Source organism: Penicillium chermesinum (assembly GCF_028974085.1).
Source record: "Penicillium chermesinum strain IBT 19713 chromosome Unknown utg000007l:1.0-2695246.0:1.0-2697696.0, whole genome shotgun sequence".
NCBI classification, from domain to species: domain Eukaryota; kingdom Fungi; phylum Ascomycota; class Eurotiomycetes; order Eurotiales; family Aspergillaceae; genus Penicillium; species Penicillium chermesinum.
The window spans coordinates 1,236,615-1,255,559 of record NW_026695317.1 but is presented as its reverse complement, the minus strand read 5'-3'; the positions used below and the strand labels follow the sequence as shown (position 1 = coordinate 1,255,559).

The following is an 18,945-nucleotide window of genomic DNA, read 5'->3' as shown; positions in this document are numbered from 1 at the left end:
GGTAATGGGGCCGAGTGCACACAGACTTTTGACCGGGTGGTGTACCACATAGCTTTCCCCTCGATATCTCATGGCCTATAAGCGCGGATGAAACCGAACGAACAGCTTGGGTTTTGACCAAGCGACAAATACCCTGCCATCGCGAATCCAGTCTACATTTTTATTGACCAACTCTAGGTCATAAGCCCAGAGCATCTTTGTCAAGAACACCGTCTGCTCCATCCATGAGAAGCTGTTTCCTGTCAGCGAAGAAGGCAATGCAACGAGCAAACTTTGTCAGCATAAGCTGCGCGGAATACAATACCTTTTCCCAATACACGCGTTCGGACCGATTGAAAATGGCTGACTGGCTTCTTTCAAGTCCGTTGAATCTGGGTCTAACCATCGCTCGGGCTTGAACTCCATAGGGTCTTTGAAATACTCAGGATCGTGCGCGATGGTCCACGGACTGCTGAAAACCTCTACCTAGCGGAATTGTCAATAAGCACCCCAGCTTGGAAGAAGAGGTGTCATACTCCAGGAGGAATGTATTTTCCGTGCAGCTCAAAGCCATTAGAGTAGCGTGGTAACGCGTGCCCTGCCGAGACAGGAGGAAGAATGCGCATGCTCTCGTGGACGACTGCCTGGAGATAGCGAAGCTGCTGTGCTTCTTGTGCTCTGATCCGCTCGTATGAGCCGAATGCCTGGCGGATCTCAGTCACCACTTGTTCCAGTTTGTCTGGGTGCTTGAGGAGGAGATAAGTGGTTGCTGCGAGAGCCACAGAGGTTGTATCTTGGCCAGCAACGCTTCTGTCTGTTAGTTTCTCTTTTTGGCATTTATGCTCCGGTAATTAATTCATCAGGATAACTAACGAGAAAACAAACATGTTGGATGCCATTTCTTCTTTGTCCATTTCTCCACTTCGGACCTTTTGCGCCAAGGGGAAGACGAAGTCTCTTCGAGAGTCATCAAGAGCTAGGCGTCTAGCGCGCGTTAGAGCATACATGTACTGTGGAAGTCTCGGAGGAGGCCGTCATACTTATCAACTTGCTGTCGACTGAAGCGGGAGTTTGGGTTCTCGAGGAACACAGAAGGGGGCACAAGGTTTGTAAAAACTTTACTGAGGAACTTAATGTGCCTGATATTGTCAATTATGGTGATCAAGTAAGGGTTGATCGCCAAGTTGAGGCGAGCATCCAGTTGCTCTGATTGAAAACGTCAGTGATAGTTCCGCTCAAGAATTATTGGGAGTACGGACCTGTTTCCACAGCATGAAATGACTCTCCAAACGCAAGTTCACCGAGCACGTCGAGCGATCCAAAGTCATACCATCGGGTAATATTCGCTCCGGCAGACCCAGGGCCAGCTTTCTTTTCGAGGATCTTCAGCCATTGGTCCACCACCCCGCCTAGGACCAACTCCTGCTGCAAAAGGGCCCGCTGGGAGAAAGCCGATAGTAGAAGCTTCCGCATTTCGCTGTGCCGGTGGGGATCTGGTTCGCTGACCAGATTGAACTTCGAGAAGCCCGCATTCAGGAAATTGTAGAAAGAGCCTCTTTTTGGATGAGGTCTGCCGGGATTATGTCCGTAGATTGCCTTGAGGGATTCTGCCGATCCAAGTGAGAGTTCATTCGGTGAAATCCGAACGATGGGCCCTGGTAGCTAGCATCAGCCTCCTCCGTTTTCGCTCGAGGGTTGAAGATTTACCATATTGTCGATGAAGTTCCTCAATAGCGAGATGTGACTTCCCAGAGAGCATATGAATCCATCGCCATATCTACCAGGCATTAGTCTCTGTATTCCGCATGACTCCAAACCGATACTCACCAGCCACGAGCGCCCGAGAAAAGGACCAGGAAATTTGGCAAGGGGATGAAAGTAGAGATTGTATATCACTGCAAATATGAGATTTGACGCGACCTGGCTTGCCAATAGATTAATATCCTATGTCTCAAGTTGTGACCTGATCGGACTCGAAATCATACAAGACTAAGTATCAGTACAGAGATAGCCTGCAGGTTAGAGAACGATGCCAATGTGTCCTGGAACTGAATACCACAAGGTGCTCGTAAGCGACCCATCCTGGCTAGAATGCTTGCAGGGCCTTTCTCTGTAAATGTGCAATAGTTCTGAATCTTCAAATCGAGAGATTTGGACCTTTTCTGCAGGACTGACCGAGCGGGGTAGGCCCAGCTGAAACTCCTCGACAAATTGATAGGGTTACGATCATCGTTCTGGCCAGTTGTGCCGTCTTTGTTTCGTGTTGATCGTCCCCGTCGCGGTGCTCTGGTAGGCTGAATTTAAGCCCCCAAATATGCCCCAATCAGAGTACAGTGACTTGGACTTTTGCTATTACGACCACATCATGAAGTATCTCTGGCGAGGCGCATATCCTCATATTATGTCGATAATTGATGAAAATAAAGTTCTGAGCGGTCATTTACATACCGTAGGACCTTCCCTGTTAACGGAGATCTCGAGATATTGATTAGTCAAATCGAAAACCTAGCGCAACGCAAAAAGTCTCAAGCCTCAGACTTACAGAAACTGCTTAGTCGGACACTCTCCAACCGGTATTACCCTATCCAGCCACACCAATGCCGTCCAGATGGCGCGATGAAGTGATATAGTGATGGCAACATGCGCATCCAATCACGCAGCCTAGTGATAAGCCTCTCTATCTTATCGACCCCACCATATCATCCCACATCTTCCAAGTCCTCGTGCAATCATCTAAAGTTGCGGAACAGGCACGATTGGCCTGTCAGGTGCTGTTGAGATGAATGTTCAGCGTATCGCTGTCATTGGCGCGGGCCCTTGTGGCCTGGGTATCGCAAAGTAGGCCCATTATCCACTAACCATTGAACCTCTCTTACAAAATCACAGATACTTGATAGCGGAGAAGTACTTCCAGACGATCACCTTGTTCGAGCAGCGAGACCAACCTGGCGGTGTATGGAACTACACCGGTGATCTCGGCTTGGAAACCGGGTCACCGACCGCACATGCCAGTCCGAGTTCAACGCCCCAAGAGCGTGTCAATGGCCAATTTGTGTCGCCTGTGTACGACTCTCTCGAGACGAACATTCCAAAGACTTTGATGAATTTCAATGATCTGGCATTTCCAGAGGAAACACCACTCTTTCCTCCGCACGACGTGGTCCAGAAGTATCTTCATCGGTATGCGGAGGATTTGACGCCATACATCCGATATCAATCCCTGGTCGTGAACGTTTCACGGAGTCCGAAAGAATGGACTGTTCAATGGCGTGACCTCAAAAATGAGCAAATTCATGCTGCGCCATTCGATGCAGTGATAGTGGCGAATGGCCACCATAATGACCCCAAGATTCCTGCCATTCCCGGACTAGCCGAGTGGAACAGGGCATACCCCGACTCGATACTGCATTCATCGTCCTACAGACGCCCGGAAAGCTTTGCAAACAAGGTGAACTAGACCGTATTCTCACTTTCCAAATAATGCCTGCTAAAACCCAACAGAAAGTCATCATAGTCGGCCACTCCGCCTCGGGCATCGACATCGGCTTCCAAATAAGCAGCGTCTCGCAGCATCCCCTCCTGATATCCGAGCGTACAGAGACCGTCCTTCCCCCCCGAAACAGCAGCTGTCGCAAAAGCCCTCCCAGAAATCCGACGCTTCGACCCACAGAACGCGCGAGTCGAGTTCATCAACGGCCACGAAGAATTCGGCGTCGACCACGTAGTCTTCTGCACAGGGTACCACTTCTCCATTCCCTTCCTGTCAAGCCTGCAGCCCCCCCGTAATCACCGACGGAATCCGTCCTCGCCATCTCTATCAGCACATATTCTACACTCCGGATCCCACGCTAGCGTTCATCGGGTTTCCGCAGCGGATTGTCCCGTTCCCGTTGAGCCAGGCGCAAGGGGCGTGGGTTGCGCGCGTGTTTTCGGGGCGTCTGGGTCTTCCATCGCGGGCAGAGATGGAAAAGTGGATTCAAGAGTGGACGGCGGTCCGGGAGATGGACAGGGCTTTAATACTCTTCCTTTCCCGTTAGATGCAGATTATATCAGCTATCTCTATGGTCTCTGTCAAGATGCGGGGAAGCGCGATGGGCTGGAAAATGGGGGGAATGGAAAGGCACCTCCCTATTGGGGGGAGAAAGAAAGGTGGACTCGAGAGAGGTTTCCACTTATCAAGAAGGCGTCGCAAGCGCTGGGGAGTCGGAGGGGCGAAATTACTTCTCTCGAGCAGTTGGGCTTCAATTTTGAGGAGGAAAAGAAGAAGGGCGAGGGTGGTGAATCGCATCTATGAATAGCACCTTAGAGATAGATTTAAAATTACTAGACATGTGGTGTACAATGAAATAGACGATTTGATGCTATTAAAAGAACGCTGCATGGCTTGTGAGATGGACAGAAAAAAAAAAACTTTTGTCATAAAACGGTCTAGCGCTATACATTTAATGTCAGAATGTGTTACTCGTGGGCAAGGTCACGGAGTACCTTCCCTTATATACCATGCATGATTCTACTTCGAAGATCGGCCACCAAGGCTGCCGAGGGCTTGAAGCCTTTGGCTATCGATTTCAGGAATAGCCTTAGAGCCCGCGGCAGGTGGAGCAGGAATAAATCCCGTCGCGATCAGGAACGCCAAGTATCGACCAGCAGTCTCCTCGTTCACCGCAAGGTCATTCAGTTGCTCAGGAGGGGTGCCGAAAGAGCGCAGGGCCTTAGCGGCGTGTGCATCATCGAGCTCGGGGGCAATGGAGTGGGATGGCAAATCGCCAACGACGAAATGGAACAGGGGGAGGAGCGCAAGTTCTTTCGACCCGGTGTTGCTGTCATTGGCCACGAAGTTGTGCAATAATGTGCACCACTCGCGGTATGGAACTTGCGGCGTGTTGTATCCATATGTTTCTAAGGCGCCGAGGTACTGGTTAGTAGTCAGGCGGGGATGACTAGTGACCTGCACAACTCCCAAGGGCTCGACAGGTGGGTGGAGCAATGAAGCTACCACAACACGGCTGACATGTGTAACCGGAACCTGGTTGATGGTGTTTTGGGGGATGTCGGGGCGCGCTTGGACCTGAATGCAGGCCTTCCAGAGACGCAGGAGAAAGTCATCTGTCACGGAGAAACCAGAGACGGGATCTCCGGTGATATAACCAGGGCGAACGACAACACCAGAAAGTCCACGTCGGCCGGCTTCGCGAACGATGTACTCACTGGCCCACTTAGATTGGCCGTAACCGGTACCGAGACCCTTAGCGCTGCCTTCAAGGTTGTCAGTCTCAAGAACCTTCGAGCCTTGTCGGGACTGGCTGACGAAGTGGTCAGTGTCCAGAGTGGATGTTGAGCTGACGAACGCCAGGCGCTTGGGCTTGCCGCTGTTGCAAAGAGTCACACACTCCATGGTACTGAGAACGTTGGCGGGGCGCAGGCTGGAATAGGGCAGCATCCAGTTGACCTGTGCTCCGTTGTGGACGATCAAATCTACCTCTTGGGCAAGGCGATCCCAATCCTCTGTGGACATGCCAAGCTGAGGCTTGGAGATGTCACCGGGCACGACTTGGATTCGGCTCGCCCATTCCTCGCGCCAGAGCCCATAGGTCTCCGCGATGCCCTTCAGACGCTGAAGACCTGAAGGAGCATCCTTGCACCGCACATGAGCGATCACACGCATTTGGTTGCTAGTGGAAAGAAGGGTGTGAAGGATGTATGAGCCAAGGAATCCAGTCGCGCCAGTAAGAAGGGTGGTGGTGGGCTCGGGTTCCGTAGACTTCGCAATCGTAGCCGGAAGCTTCTCAGCGAGCTCGCGAGCATCAGCCGAGTAGGCTTGATCCGCAATAGACGAGGCAAGGTCAACGTTTTGGTCGAGGCGGAGGCCGGTAGGATCTTGGGCACGGTCAATCTCAGCAGCAAACTCCTCCAGGGTCTGTGACTGGAAAATGGCGCTCATTGGAATATCAATGTCAGGCCATTCTCTGCGGACCTTGAACAGCATCTGCTGGGCCAGGATGGAGTGACCGCCATCTTCAAAGAAGTTGGACTTGGGCAAAAGCATTCTCGCAGTGATGTTTGGCAAAACCTCACCCCAAATCGCAGCCACCTTCTTCTGCGTTTCGGTCAAAGAGGCAGACATCGATGAGCTTCGCGAGGCCCTTCGGTTCAAGAGAGCGAGATCGCTGGTACTGGGAAGGGGAGGGCAGGCTTGTCGATCTTGCCGTTGGGGTTCAAAGGCATACGAGCAAGGGGGATGAACATCGTCGGCACCGCATAGTGAGCAACCTTGGCCTTTAGAAAATTCTTGCAGTCATCGGATAACGAGCGGAATTTCTTCAGCATGGAAACCAATGATTCATCTTCTGAAGAAGTCTCCGCCTCAGCTGGAAGGGCCCCATCTTGAGCAAGCTGCTCAAACCACCGCTTGGCCTCAGGAACAATGTAGCTGACCAATGTCGGCTCCTCATCCTTGTCTCGTCGGACCAGAGTAACATTCTCGCGAATGAAAGGGTGGTGCGACAGATGGGTGTCGATTTCGCCCAATTCGATTCGGAAGCCGCGAATCTTTACTTGGTTGTCGACACGTCCAGTACACTCCACGACACCATCGGCGCGGAATCGGCCAAGGTCACCAGTTCGGTAAATCCTGTCCCTGGGTCCCTTGTATAGTTGCATCCATGGCTTCGGTTCCTCTGAAGCCATGCGTTCATACTCGCTAGTCCATACGGAAGGGTCAACAAACCAGTTGGTGAGGAACTTTTCTTGGTTTAGCTCCCGCGTGCGCTCATCATCTCCGATGTATCCTTCTGCGAGACCTCCTGCTCGGAGGAACAGCTCGCCTTGTTCTCCAACATCACAAACCCGGGATTTGTCATTGCGATCCACGACCAGAAGTTGTACATCAAGCATACCCTGGCCAACTGGAATAATATCAGGGCATTCGTCAAGGTAGGCAGGCTGCTGGTTCTTGCTTGGGATTTCGAAGTACGACACGGCACGAGAAGTCTCGGTTGTGCCGTACATGTTGATGATTGAGGCATTTGGAGCTAATCCTTGAAGCTTTCGGCAATCCTTCTTTGTCAAGAGATCTCCCACGAAGAAGACGTGATGCAAGGACGGGAACTGTGCTGTAGCACCACCAACCAGGATTTGGCCCATAGCGGGTGTAAGATGAGTGACAGTCACGCGATACTCCTTCATCCATTCAGCGAGAAGCTCGTGGGCGATACTATCGCGGTGTGGCACAACAATCTGAGCACCGAGGAACAATGGGGTGAAAATATCGCGTTGAATTGGGTCATGCGCAATACCGGAGAGCATGGTGAATTTATCATCCTTCGAAAGACCAAATCGTTCTTGCATCCATGGAGTGTAGTATGTCAAGGAGAAGTGCCGGCCTTGGACACCCTTAGGCTTCCCTTCGGAGCCACTAGTGAAGCTGAGAGTAGGAGCCGAGTCAGGACCAATCAGTACATCGGGCAATTGCTCTTTGAGGTGCTCATAGGGCTGAAGGACATCCTGGCCCTGGTGGAGTCCACCAAGGATCTCGCCGTCATCTTGAAGCCTCAGCGCAGGAATGTGAGCCTTGATGCTTAATGAGGAGGCGATGAACTCAGACACGGTTTCGGCAATCGGACCAGCATCCTCGGCAGCTCGCTCGATATGGACAAGGAATCGGGGGTTGGCCACCTCAAGCAAGACCTTCTGGCGCTCATGGGGGTATTGGGGGTCGAGCACGCTCACAGTTGCACCTGCCTTGAGAGCACCCATGTAAGCAACGACGAGATCCACGCTATCATTCTGTCAACAATTGCAATTCCAGTGGGACAGGAGTGTACGGACCCTCGGTATGCATAGATCATCACTACATCTCCGCGCTCGCAGCCATTCGCCAGCAAGAAATGCGCGAGCTGGTTGGAGCTTTCATTAATCTGCTTATATGTGAAACGGCGCTCGGGACTTCGTTGGCCTTTAGTCTCGAGGACGCAGAGTCGGTCGGGATGTTCGGTCGCATTGCGGGCAAATATTTCATGGATGGCTTAAGAGCGGGGTGATACGTCAGTATACGTCGACTGTACAGCTGTCACGGTACCCATGGGAACTCACCTCCTTTGAATCCATTCCAATTTAAGGAGACCGTTGGGTCCGGCAACGGGTTAGTTGAATCTGCCGCCATCTTGTCTTCAATGGAGCATATATGATTCATCTGGAGAAGTCCAAATAGAAAGAGAAGCCGATGCCGGCGGGGAGATCTGCCCTAAGCCCTAAATATACATTCTGGGACGATCCCATGTCCAATGACTCATACTTCCCCTTCATATTTTTCCTTACCGCCTTTATGTCTGCGGCTTAGGAACGGCACTATCCTGCCCCACATAGAAACATGGGGCTGAGCGGCACAGATAATTTCATAGCTTAGGGTCCTCAAGTCACATATACACTGGCTTGATAGGCGGGCACAGTTGTCATTGCTTGCCTCCATCCTCTTCACTAGGCTATCTGACTGCGCGAAAACCTGACGGAGAGTAATCGTCTTAAAAAGCTCAGGTCTTCCGACGACACCTTACCTCGTACTTTCTTCAGTCATCTCTACCAGTGTTCAGCTATACTTTGGTTTAAGCTTCATCACTCCCACTACTTCGCAGATTATAGGCTTGCCTACTCAGATGATATAAATCCTGAAGATGGCTATTTCTGGGCAGAATGAATTTCATTTCTTGCCTTGAGTTGAACTTCTACTAGGTGTTTCTCCGTTGCTGGTCGCTTTGCTGCACGTTAAACGAGATTATTGACAAGACCACTCGAACTTGTTCTTATCACATATATTGAAAAACATAGCTGACGCAATAGAGAGTGTTCAACAAACAGACTTATGAGGATGCATGGGTCTGGGCCATTTTCAGACAGAAATGTGAGACCAAAGACATTTTACCGGTGTCAGATCTCTGCTTCCATCTATTTCTTGCAATCGCTCATCACCTACGAGCTCAGAGTCCCATTTCTACGAAAGTAGACGACCTGCGAGCTGGCCAATATCTCAAATATGTCTCCTCTCGGGTAGGAGGTCTTTTGTTGGAGCAGCCCTCATTGTTACAAGCCCAATGTATTATGGGACTAGGAGTTCTTGTGCAAGGAACTGGCGCCCCAGAGCGCACTAGCGGGCTTATTTCTGCGGCACTTCGAATTCTTGACCAGTGCCGTAGACGTTCACATGATGCCGGAAATTCAAGCGGACCGAAAGCTGATGCGCAGATTCTTCGAGTGTGGTGGATTGGGGGTTCTATGGAGGCTTCGATTTGCCTCCAGGGCGATATGCAACCCACTGTCAGCCTTGAATCGGCCGAAACCAATCTGTCGCAATTCATAGCTTCTGCAGAAGACGGCTCCAACCGAAGCGGAACTTCTCAATCTATCGACGGCCAGAAAACCATGGATATCTTCCGCGCCCACGCCGAGCTTGCCGTGTTGCAACTCAGGATATTGGGATTTTCATTACCTGATTCTACCTCTCAGAATTCAACCCAAGACAGACCTCTTAGAGTCAGTATGCTTGAAGAATTGTTTCGCATTTGGAGAGGGACATTCTCTTGCCCTGTGAGTCTTGCCAATGTTCGTGCGACCTTCCACCGGTCGGATATTGTCCATCTGGTCATATTGGAAGGCAACGCTTTGGAAGCTGTATGTGCGATCCATGGCATCACAACGAGTCGTCTTTCAGCATTTCACCAAGGCCATCATTGGGATAAACTGCCAAAATTCATCATTGCGGAAGCCAGGAGGACCCTGCAGCTATTTGCATTAGGTCCCAAGGGGGATATGGCATGTAATCAGTGCGTATACCTGAGTCCAGAAACTCGATCTGGCTTTTCCTTGTTTCGATATTAACTTGGTCACAGCCTGACTCGGGACGCTGGTGTGTTGGGTTCATTCATCCTGCTCCTCTCTATTGTGCAATCCCCGTATGACTCTGCTTCCCCATTTAACTTTCGCCTCGCTCAGTCTACAATCTGCCGGATCAATGCTCTTTATGGAAGCGACTCTCGAACATCGCTCCTCTCCCTTCAAGCATGCCTTTGGCTCGAATCTGTAACACAGAAAATGATCCACAGGGGGAATCCCAAATTTCCCAGATCCCGCATTACCTCACGGCTAGCTTGATATGTATTATTCACTAGGTTGAAAGTCGGCCCCAGGCACTCTTGAAAATGCTGCGATTTATATCCCTCTTTTTAATTTCTCTTTTGAACAAAAATCACTCAACACATTCGAGATAGTCAGCAGCTTCCCAACCGCCGGCTTGTTCATCTGCGCTTGAATCGTAAATCTCAGCATTGGGCGTTTGCAATGACCTCGAATAGCGCTGGCCTCAGCAGCCGGGATTCCACAATCCCGAACCATAGGCTTTGGTCAATGGAATGCATAGTTATAGTTAATTTAGAAATGAGGATCCGAGCCCCAAGTTTAGCGCTGGACCTTTTCGAGATAATTTACTCCCGAGTAACCCATAAGAATTATCCAGCTAGTTCACGGGTCCCCTCGTGCTGCTTATCAATGCTTTAAGATGACTTGAAAGTTACTGAACTTAAACGCAACTGAATTTAATACACTAAATAATAATTAATCCAAGGCCGAGCCACGGCTGAACGTGCAAGCTTCCCACGCTACACGGTATGTATGCAGCCCTGATAAGACTTTCAATTTCATGTCTGCAAATGGATTCATCAAAACCGATGAGCTGGCTAACTGAATGAGCTCACAGCTTCAAATCCTCCAGACCATTCCTATAGCGTGCTTCCGCCCCCTGCCAGTTGATCACCTTCCATATTCCCGATGCATAGGATGCTTTGTTGTTTTGATACTACCTCAGCATGATACGTTAACTTATTTTCCACTCAGCACGGGAAAGTAGCATGTCTTACTTGCAGGTAGTACGCATGCTCCCACATGTCAACTCCGAATAGAGGCACTGCGTCTGTCACTGGGTCCTGGTTCTTAGTGCTGATAATAGACAGCTTCCCCTCCGGTTGAGTGGTCGTCAGCCATCCCCAGCCGCTCCCCTCGATATTCATGAGAGTATTGTTGAAATCATTCATAAAACTGGGAAGGCTGCCCCACTGTTTCTCGATGGCAGCTCTGAGGGACGGTGCCGATATGGTGATATCTGTCGCTTTCGAGCCGTAGGGAGCTAGGCTTTTCCAGAACAGCGAGTGGTTGATGTGTCCCCCGCCGTTGAATCTGACCTTCTCTTGTAATTCAACTAGTGTTGGGATGTTCTTCGTTTCGATGGCGGCAGTTTGATTCGCGAGGGCGGCATTTAGATTTGTGACGTAGTTTTTGTGGTGTTTGTCATGGTGAATTCTCATGATCTCCGTTTCGATAATGGGTCGGAGGGCCTTATGATGTTAGATTCGCTCTTGGCTGCGAGATGGGAGCGAGTTGTCTGCGGGGTTATCCAAGTATGACTCACATCATAGGCGAATGGAAGTGGAGGGAGAGTGAACTGCCCAGCTCTCTTGGATTGATGGGTGCTGAGCTCAAAAATGTCTCTGTATCCAAGGGTGATGGCGTGGAGCTTTGAAGGGCTCGGCGCGGCGACCGTGAAAGACAGGGCCGAGAGAATGGAGAAAACAGAAAGAAGTCTGGCCATTCTGGTCATCATATGATCGGTGATTCCAGATGAATAGATATTCCTGTTTGCTAATGAAATGAATTCAGTTGCTGGTCCGGCTAGCACCAAGGACCGTCGAATAGAGATATAATGGTCAGTTAGAAGGAACGAAGTAGAAGACAGGGTAAAACGCTGAAGAGGCTCGAGGTGGGATCCTCGAAGTCTTTAACTAACATTGACTATTTATTAGTAGCACAAAGTGGCACAGGAATACTAGCAGCCAGGCGTAGTCGGTCCAATCTGGTGGATCAGCTATTTAAGACAAAACTCTCCCGCAGCCGGATTCACAACTGGACTTATGGTGCTATAATGGAAGATCAGATTGAAAATCCGAAGAATCCGAATCAGAGACATTTGGGGGGGAAGATACTTCACAAATAACTGTAAATTTAATAATGGCAAGGTATAGACCTGATTGGGCTTCAAGTATTGATCCTCATTTCAATATTCAGAATTCTTGAGAAACTAAATTTTCATAATCAATCACTGTATAATATTCAATCTGTCGTGGGCTATTTTACTTGGTTGTCAGATGGAGGCAGAGGCAGAGCTACCTGTACATAGGAATGTAATGAAGAAGGCCTCTCGAAGGAATATCCTACGTATGGCTGACTTGGGCACTTTTCTGAGGAACAAACGGACCTTAAATATACGACGCGATATCCCAGGAAGTTTTATTTCCGGGTGGTCCGGCTCTCCTCTCACGGAACGAAATACGTGCTATTATGGTGCCACATAGCTCTTCTTGGTGTAAGATTTGTCAAGGGAAGGACCGGAAAAACTTGTTACCCGTTGCACCAATATTTATCCCATCTATCACTGAGTGATTGGCGCGTTCTTCTAAATATTCTCTTTCTGGGATTAGCGAAACTGGGAGCAGGTATCTGAGCGTAGTATTTACAGTGGTTCTTTTTCTTCTCTATTGTCTCCAGCCGAGCTGCTATATCTGAAAAAGGTCTACTTATTCGGAAACACCTTATTGGCTTGGGGGAGATGGATGATGTCCAATAGACATAAGAATTGCCAATAACTTCCTATAGGTGAACTCTCAAACCATCAGACGCCTCAACAAAGCAATTGTCAGCCGTTGGTCGATTCTGCCGCTCCCCACCGCCCTTGATGGCAGCACCGTCCGAACTACTGTCGTCCGAACACATACGAAAGTGGATGGAAGGATGGTGGGAGTTGGGTATTGGATCGGTCGTTGTAGCTTCTCCTCCCTCCCCTTCTCCTCTTTCCTCTCTAGCTTTAGTATACCAAATTGAAACGCCGTTGTTGCTGCGTCCCAACTCCGATTAGGTTTCCCGTTGACAGCAATAACTCAATCGCAGTACCTTGAGGGTTTAGCCCATTCAAAAAGCTTTCGTAATTCAAGTCCCCGCCTTTCAGACCTTTCAGCACGAAAGCAGAAGAATAACCAATTAAATTTTATGCTTGTGTGTCCCACAGATAGAGAAGGCCGTAACATATAACAGCCAGGATGCCCTTGTGATTAGCTACCATTGTACTAACTGACTTCAGAACGAATGAGCAGATTGGAAGCCGATTCTTCACCCTATAGTTATATATACTAGATAATCTTTACTTTTTATTGAAGACTTGTCGGGTATAGGTCTCCGTGACGGCTGATAGAACGTTTGCTATCTGAGGACCTGGAGCTATCCAATTACGACGCAACAAGATAGCATTCAATGGAGGCTTTACAATAGTGTTCCAGATGGACAAAGCCTACCAGCTTGCCCTTTAGCCTAGAGCCAAGTCCGTTAGTATAACCAGAAGGTAACGATCAACCCAGAAAATTACTTCTTTTTGCGAATCTTACTCTGTGCGGCGGCTTTATCTTGGCAGCCCCAAATAAAAGCCTCAACGGCCCCATCTCCAACTTCGCTGAATGGATCTCTCGGCATCTCAAGTTCTGGATGGAGTTGGTCATTTCAGACTGCATTCGGTGTGGAGATAGACCCACTTTTCTATAGGGGTGCATTTTTTAGCGTTGGTTCTAACCACTCTTTGCCCCTCGCTTACAGGGAAGCTTACAGGAAATTCTATTTAAATAAGCATGGTGTGGGAAGCGGACCCAGGTCTCATTTTTGGGTCGATTACTTGTCTTTCTATTGGAAGTTGTATATCGATTCATACACCGGGTCAACACGGAGTTCCGGAGGTTCCCTCCTTCGCGTCCTTCGCCTCTTCTCATCCTCACAACCCCCACTACACTACTTAAAAATGTCCCTCAAAAGATCGCATAGCCAGTGGCCTGAAGGTATCCCCTCATTTATCCGCCAACACAAAGAACCGGTTGAATGGAAAGACATTGATGCTGCCACTCGTGCATGGAGGCATTTTGTTCGTGAGCGGTGGGTCGGCGGCGACACCGCAGATCAACAGAAACGAGATTTGATCGAACAATGGGCAACAGCAGACCAAGAATTTCGAGATGTATGACTTCATTATGTATATTCATGGGCTTTTACTGACCGGTATAAATAGGGCTATCAATCTCGAGCACCAGAAGATGAGCCTAGCTTTTTTGATGGCCCTGAAATGAAGGTAGGAAATATCTTCACTTTTCCTGATTCTGATATTTATTTCGATCTGATTTTGATCTGAAAGCAGGACGAGTCATTTAAAAAAAAATGATATTGAAGACATGGGTATGGTCTATATTTGTATTACAGATCTAAACGAAGAGAAACAGGCCCTACTGGCCAAGGCTATCCTAGGGTTATTTCCATGGGAGGAAGGCTGGGAATTTTATGGGGAAGAAATGGTGATGTTTTTACCTCTAGAAGGTAACCAAGATATTCTCGAAACTTTCAAGCTCCAGCAAAGCGTCGCCCGGCCCCATTTTCTCGATATGCACATGGCGCTAGATGGAACAGTGCTTTTCAAGTATTGTGGTCCTAATCTGATTATTGACGACCGAACCCTAGAGACCGGACTGGGGCTTTGGGTTGAGTTCGACACAAATGGCGTTTACAGAACAGCCTACCGGGTCCAAATTATGTCGTCAGATCATGCTGATCTGTATCGTTACGTTGGTCCTGGTAATCAGAAGCCATTATGGCTTGCGTTCGAATATATTGAGAGCTATTACTATCCTAATCTTCCTGAGGACAGGGATCTGAAGCTTATCTTAGAGGATAAGCCGTGAGTCTTCCTATTCTTTGCTTTTATGGTTTTATAACTATACTAATCAGTGCTTAGGGTGGATATGCGAAAGGCAATCGTGGATATCTACATGGGTGGGGATGTCAACCTAGTGGATGAGTATGCTCCTGGCTTTCGTGAGGCAGAGGAGGCTGGCAATGGCCTAGCGATTGGATTTGATCTGCGAGGGATACTTGCGAATGATGGAAGTCCCTTGAAAATCATAGATTATGAAAGACCTTAAATTTTATGTTTCAACTTCTTTTTCGCTAGCTGGTATCTCTTCTAGTTATCAAAGAGGGCTTGGAGACCATCCCATATACGACATACGCTTTGATGCTCTTACCAAACTGTTTCAGACCGCATTGGCCATGAAACATAGACTTCAGAGCAAGTTAGTCCGGCAAGTACATACAGGAGGAGATAAAATGGAAATACTAATATTAAATAATCTGTTCAAGAAACTAGACTCGGCCTTTCGGGGCTGTGGAGGCGGAAATCCCTCTCGAGCATCACAACAGCAGCAACAGCAAGTTTCGAATAGGCAAATGTCTCACCATACACCAGTTCCGTTTGTTCCAAAAGGGAAACACGGAGCTTTTGCTCCCCTCGACATGATACTGTATATATAGTCAATGGTATCCGTATTATCCTCCAACTCAGCAAAAGACTCCTAAAGGCTCGGGCTTGGTGAGAGATTTGGTGCTGGCACATGAATAGCAAGTGTTGGAAATTATTGAGTAAAGATGATGTGGAGAGTATCAGCGGGTTCTCAAAAACGCGATACTTAGGCTATGAGCTGCAGCGGGGACTGCCGCTGGTGCAGTGGTTGCAGCCAACCCGTCATCGAAGACTTGAAGCCCTGAGTCGCTAAAGCCTCGACTGCCACAGCAATGTACAGCGCCATAAGTGTTAATGGCGATAGGATTATAGTACTGCATTGGACAGATGATGCCCAGGCCGCTCTATTTAGACTAGTAAAGTAGACAGGGACAATGCATGTAGCGATACTATCTACTCCCCTTCTCCTACCCTTCCTCCTGGTGCTCTCTACTGCCCCTTCCACTATCTCTTCTACTCTCCCTTCTACTGCCTCTAAAACCGCTCATAAAACCATCCTAGGTCCCCACTACCCGAACCATCTATAAGTTAAGGTGATATAGCAGATTGGAAGCATGTATAGTACCGGACCTGAGAAGGGAGGATTTAGAATTACTGTTCCTCAGATGAAGGTAAGTGGGCCATATATAAGATGGGGTATGGCACTATGTGGCGCGGTATACTACTGATTCCCTACCCACAGCAATGAAACTTCAAACCAGGAAAGGAGCAAAGAAAAAAAAAGTTTAAAGAACATACAACAGTCAGGATTCCCATGTGGTCACCCACCATAGTACTAACTGACCGGCGTGTGGCTTAAGTACGGCTGAGCGGACGGGAAGCCCTGTTCTCCACACCCTATGGTCGTATGTGCTAGACAGAACAAAACAAAAGTCTATATTCTAGTCATTTCAGAGAATGTGCGGAGTATCAGTATGGTATAAATAGGGCATTGGTCCCGATTCCAGGGCTCAAATACAATCAAACACTTTTTCTCGTCAATTATTTGGCTTCCCGTAGAGAACGCCCTGTTGTGCTACCCAAGCCGAAAGCAAAAATGTAACCCATGATCTTAGCTGGCTCGAGCGTATAAGCTGTTATATAACTAGTATAAGAAAGTGCGTCGGCAACTTGATGTGAAGCCAATTAATCAAACATTCGACTTGTCCGTTGAAGATAATTGGATAAAGCAACTGGACTTTTCGTTTAACATGCTTAGTTGTTACTCCCTTAGATTTGATGGCCTTTTAACGTCTTGTAAAATACACCAGGGATACTGCTAAAACATGGAGTGGGGGGAAGTCTCCAAACCAAAGTGCGATCCATTGCTCGGAGCTCCAATCATCGCTTGATAGAATTAGGGCCTCCCAGTCGGAGGGCCATCAGGAAGCCATGTGATGTTGAAGCACCCATTGAAGCAACAACGGACCGTAATATGCGGCTGCAGATCCGGAATGGATTTTCTAGCATGCTTAACCCACGGATGATCTTCATCAGGTACCGGAGGAACCGCGTCAATCTCAATACCGAACTCCATTTCCTCTGTAAGGTTAGGTATCCAAGCAGAGCCAGGATCCTCGCCCAGAAGTTCGTGTTTCATCTCCCGTTCGAAACTCCACAAGTGCAGCAAAATAACCGATTCGGCTTCCGTCTTCCAATCTTGCACGTCCCGCTGGAACCGAGCGGAGGCGAATGTATCAAACAGATACTGAACTTCTGTATCGCACCCTGACGTATTTTGTCGATACAATGTTTCAAATCGGCTTAGTCGATCAGTGTCGCCGACTTTGATCATTTGAACAGGAGCATCACCCAGTAATCCGAACATACCAGACTCCCGTGCCACTTCTTTGGTGATATGGAGAGACACAGCGGCCATGACCACGTGAATGCTTATCTTTTCGGAAGGATCCCGAGCTTTCAACGGGATTCCCCAGCGTACCATTCCATTTGCAGTCCGAATATCATTCCAGCGAAGTCTCAGGTGACGCACGATACCCCGGACTTCGAAGTTGCCAAGGCGAAAGTAATCATCGTCAAGTCCGGGCATGGGAGCTACCTCAGTACCGTCAAGCCCATCGGCCCTCAGCCTCAAGTAAAATGGGTAAATGACATCCGCGAGGATTGAACCCTGGGTCTTGAGTGCTTCTGCGCGCCTAAGAAAGTGCTCGACCGTTTTCTCCCACGGAACTGGATGGGGAAGCAGTCGGAAATACGAGGATGTCCAGTTCAAATGCATGATGTCCCGACGTGGCTGCACCCACACTGATTTCAAGCACGTATGTGGCTCCTGTTGATGAAACTTGAATCCCTGTTGGAATGTGATACTCCTTGCCTCGGCATTAACAGACGCGAGAACGGGCGGTTGGGCATTTCGGGCTGTGGTGGACTGGGCATAGCAGCCTTGCCTGTTTTCACGGCCGTCGAGGATAAAGAACACGTCGTCTACTTCGGCCACGCGATTCGGCAAGCAGTACTCCCAGATAATGAGGCGAATCTCGGCTGGAAGGCGGGGGAAGAGGTGAAATGACGCGCCTGTCGTCTGTCGTTCCTGGTAATGCGTCAATGTAAGATGAGGGGTCTAGATTGAAGGGGTACTTTGAGGGATGGTGCGAAGACACACAGCCATGGTTCTTGTCAAATGTTTGAATGATGGATCACTGGGCCTGGCTGTAACTCGATTTATCGAAAGAGAGGTCCTGGGAGGCGTTGAAGTGATGGTGGAAAAGATGATTTCAAGAAGAAGGTAGCTGGCGACAGGCTTCAATGAGCTACTGATTTTTGACGCGAGCTGGTTGGAAGGTCAAGCACAAAGAAGTTACAAGGCTTGATATTTTGCTCGCAGTCTACGGTGATCAAAGGCCCCGATTTACTGGAGGATTTCAACGTGATATAGATCGTCTTGTTTCTGTAGTGTTGTGTGTTGTGGTGTTTCACCAATCGGATATAGCCAGGAAGATAGGAGAAGGGTAATGTGCTTCGGCTGGCCTTAGAGACCCCCACCATCCTGACTATTGTTCTGTTCAGCCTACGGCTCTACCTAATCCAGCGTTGCCAAAAATCCGCGAGTCTGAAAGTCTTCACGCACAAATAATCAAGAAATGGAGAGCATCAACTTTCGAACACGTGAAAGAACCAAACCGTATCAGTCAATACGTCTTCATCCTCTAAGACCTTTGTAGATTCCACTAGAGAGAAGGCTGATTCTTTGGCGCCCCAGCCAGTAGATGCCCAGGGATGATTAATGCACGGAGTAAAATCGGGTAAACATACGCTGGATCATCAAATCAATTTAGAATGTCAAATAATAGTACAGAGTCGTGTCAAAGTATGGTGCAATTGATTCGGGTATTCACGAGGCCATCACTTTTGTGGGACGATTGAACCATATTGGCGTTAAGGACGACAGTAGATAGCACGTATGGCGCAAGCAATAGGCGAGCCTCGTCAACCGCGATCTGGAAGCTTTGGACAGAGGCATAGTGCCGCGTATCAGACTCGAATTTCTTTGATGTCTGGGCCGACTCTCACTAAATGGACGAGTCCAGACCAGATCACCGAGA

The 18,945-nt window shown here is 48.8% G+C and overlaps 7 protein-coding genes across 7 annotated transcripts; 2 read left to right on the top strand and 5 right to left on the bottom strand.

Moving 5' to 3' along the window:
- Positions 1–276: 276 nt before the first annotated feature.
- N7468_009179 (cytochrome P450) lies at positions 277–1,738 on the bottom strand (the record flags this gene model as incomplete). Its single annotated transcript, XM_058478475.1, has 6 exons — positions 277–465; positions 516–789; positions 853–955; positions 985–1,185; positions 1,239–1,634; positions 1,687–1,738. The coding sequence occupies 6 exons, from the start codon at positions 1,736–1,738 to the stop codon at positions 277–279; spliced, it is 1,215 nt and encodes a 404-aa protein (XP_058326805.1).
- A 1,020-nt stretch (positions 1,739–2,758) lies between these two features.
- N7468_009178 (Flavin monooxygenase FMO) lies at positions 2,759–4,273 on the top strand (the record flags this gene model as incomplete). The annotated part of the gene is made up of 4 exons (XM_058478474.1): positions 2,759–2,817; positions 2,866–3,427; positions 3,481–3,571; positions 3,618–4,273. The coding sequence occupies 4 exons, from the start codon at positions 2,759–2,761 to the stop codon at positions 4,271–4,273; spliced, it is 1,368 nt and encodes a 455-aa protein (XP_058326804.1).
- Positions 4,274–4,489: 216 nt separating this feature from the next.
- On the bottom strand, positions 4,490–6,103 carry N7468_009177 (NRPS-like protein biosynthetic cluster; the record flags this gene model as incomplete). Its single annotated transcript, XM_058478473.1, has 1 exon — positions 4,490–6,103. One exon carries the CDS (start codon positions 6,101–6,103, stop codon positions 4,490–4,492), a length of 1,614 nt encoding a protein of 537 aa, XP_058326803.1.
- Positions 6,104–6,129: 26 nt separating this feature from the next.
- Positions 6,130–8,140, bottom strand: N7468_009176 (NRPS-like protein biosynthetic cluster; the record flags this gene model as incomplete). The annotated part of the gene is made up of 3 exons (XM_058478472.1): positions 6,130–7,756; positions 7,807–8,002; positions 8,071–8,140. 3 exons carry the CDS (start codon positions 8,138–8,140, stop codon positions 6,130–6,132), a joined length of 1,893 nt encoding a protein of 630 aa, XP_058326802.1.
- A 2,577-nt stretch (positions 8,141–10,717) lies between these two features.
- N7468_009175 (superoxide dismutase) lies at positions 10,718–11,611 on the bottom strand (the record flags this gene model as incomplete). Its single annotated transcript, XM_058478471.1, has 3 exons — positions 10,718–10,822; positions 10,884–11,357; positions 11,432–11,611. 3 exons carry the CDS (start codon positions 11,609–11,611, stop codon positions 10,718–10,720), a joined length of 759 nt encoding a protein of 252 aa, XP_058326801.1.
- A 2,247-nt stretch (positions 11,612–13,858) lies between these two features.
- Positions 13,859–15,026, top strand: N7468_009174 (uncharacterized protein; the record flags this gene model as incomplete). Its single annotated transcript, XM_058478470.1, has 4 exons — positions 13,859–14,071; positions 14,123–14,182; positions 14,331–14,782; positions 14,840–15,026. The coding sequence occupies 4 exons, from the start codon at positions 13,859–13,861 to the stop codon at positions 15,024–15,026; spliced, it is 912 nt and encodes a 303-aa protein (XP_058326800.1).
- A 1,713-nt stretch (positions 15,027–16,739) lies between these two features.
- N7468_009173 (2EXR domain-containing protein) lies at positions 16,740–18,011 on the bottom strand (the record flags this gene model as incomplete). Its single annotated transcript, XM_058478469.1, has 2 exons — positions 16,740–17,933; positions 18,006–18,011. The coding sequence occupies 2 exons, from the start codon at positions 18,009–18,011 to the stop codon at positions 16,740–16,742; spliced, it is 1,200 nt and encodes a 399-aa protein (XP_058326799.1).
- Between the last annotated feature and the right edge of the window lie 934 nt (positions 18,012–18,945).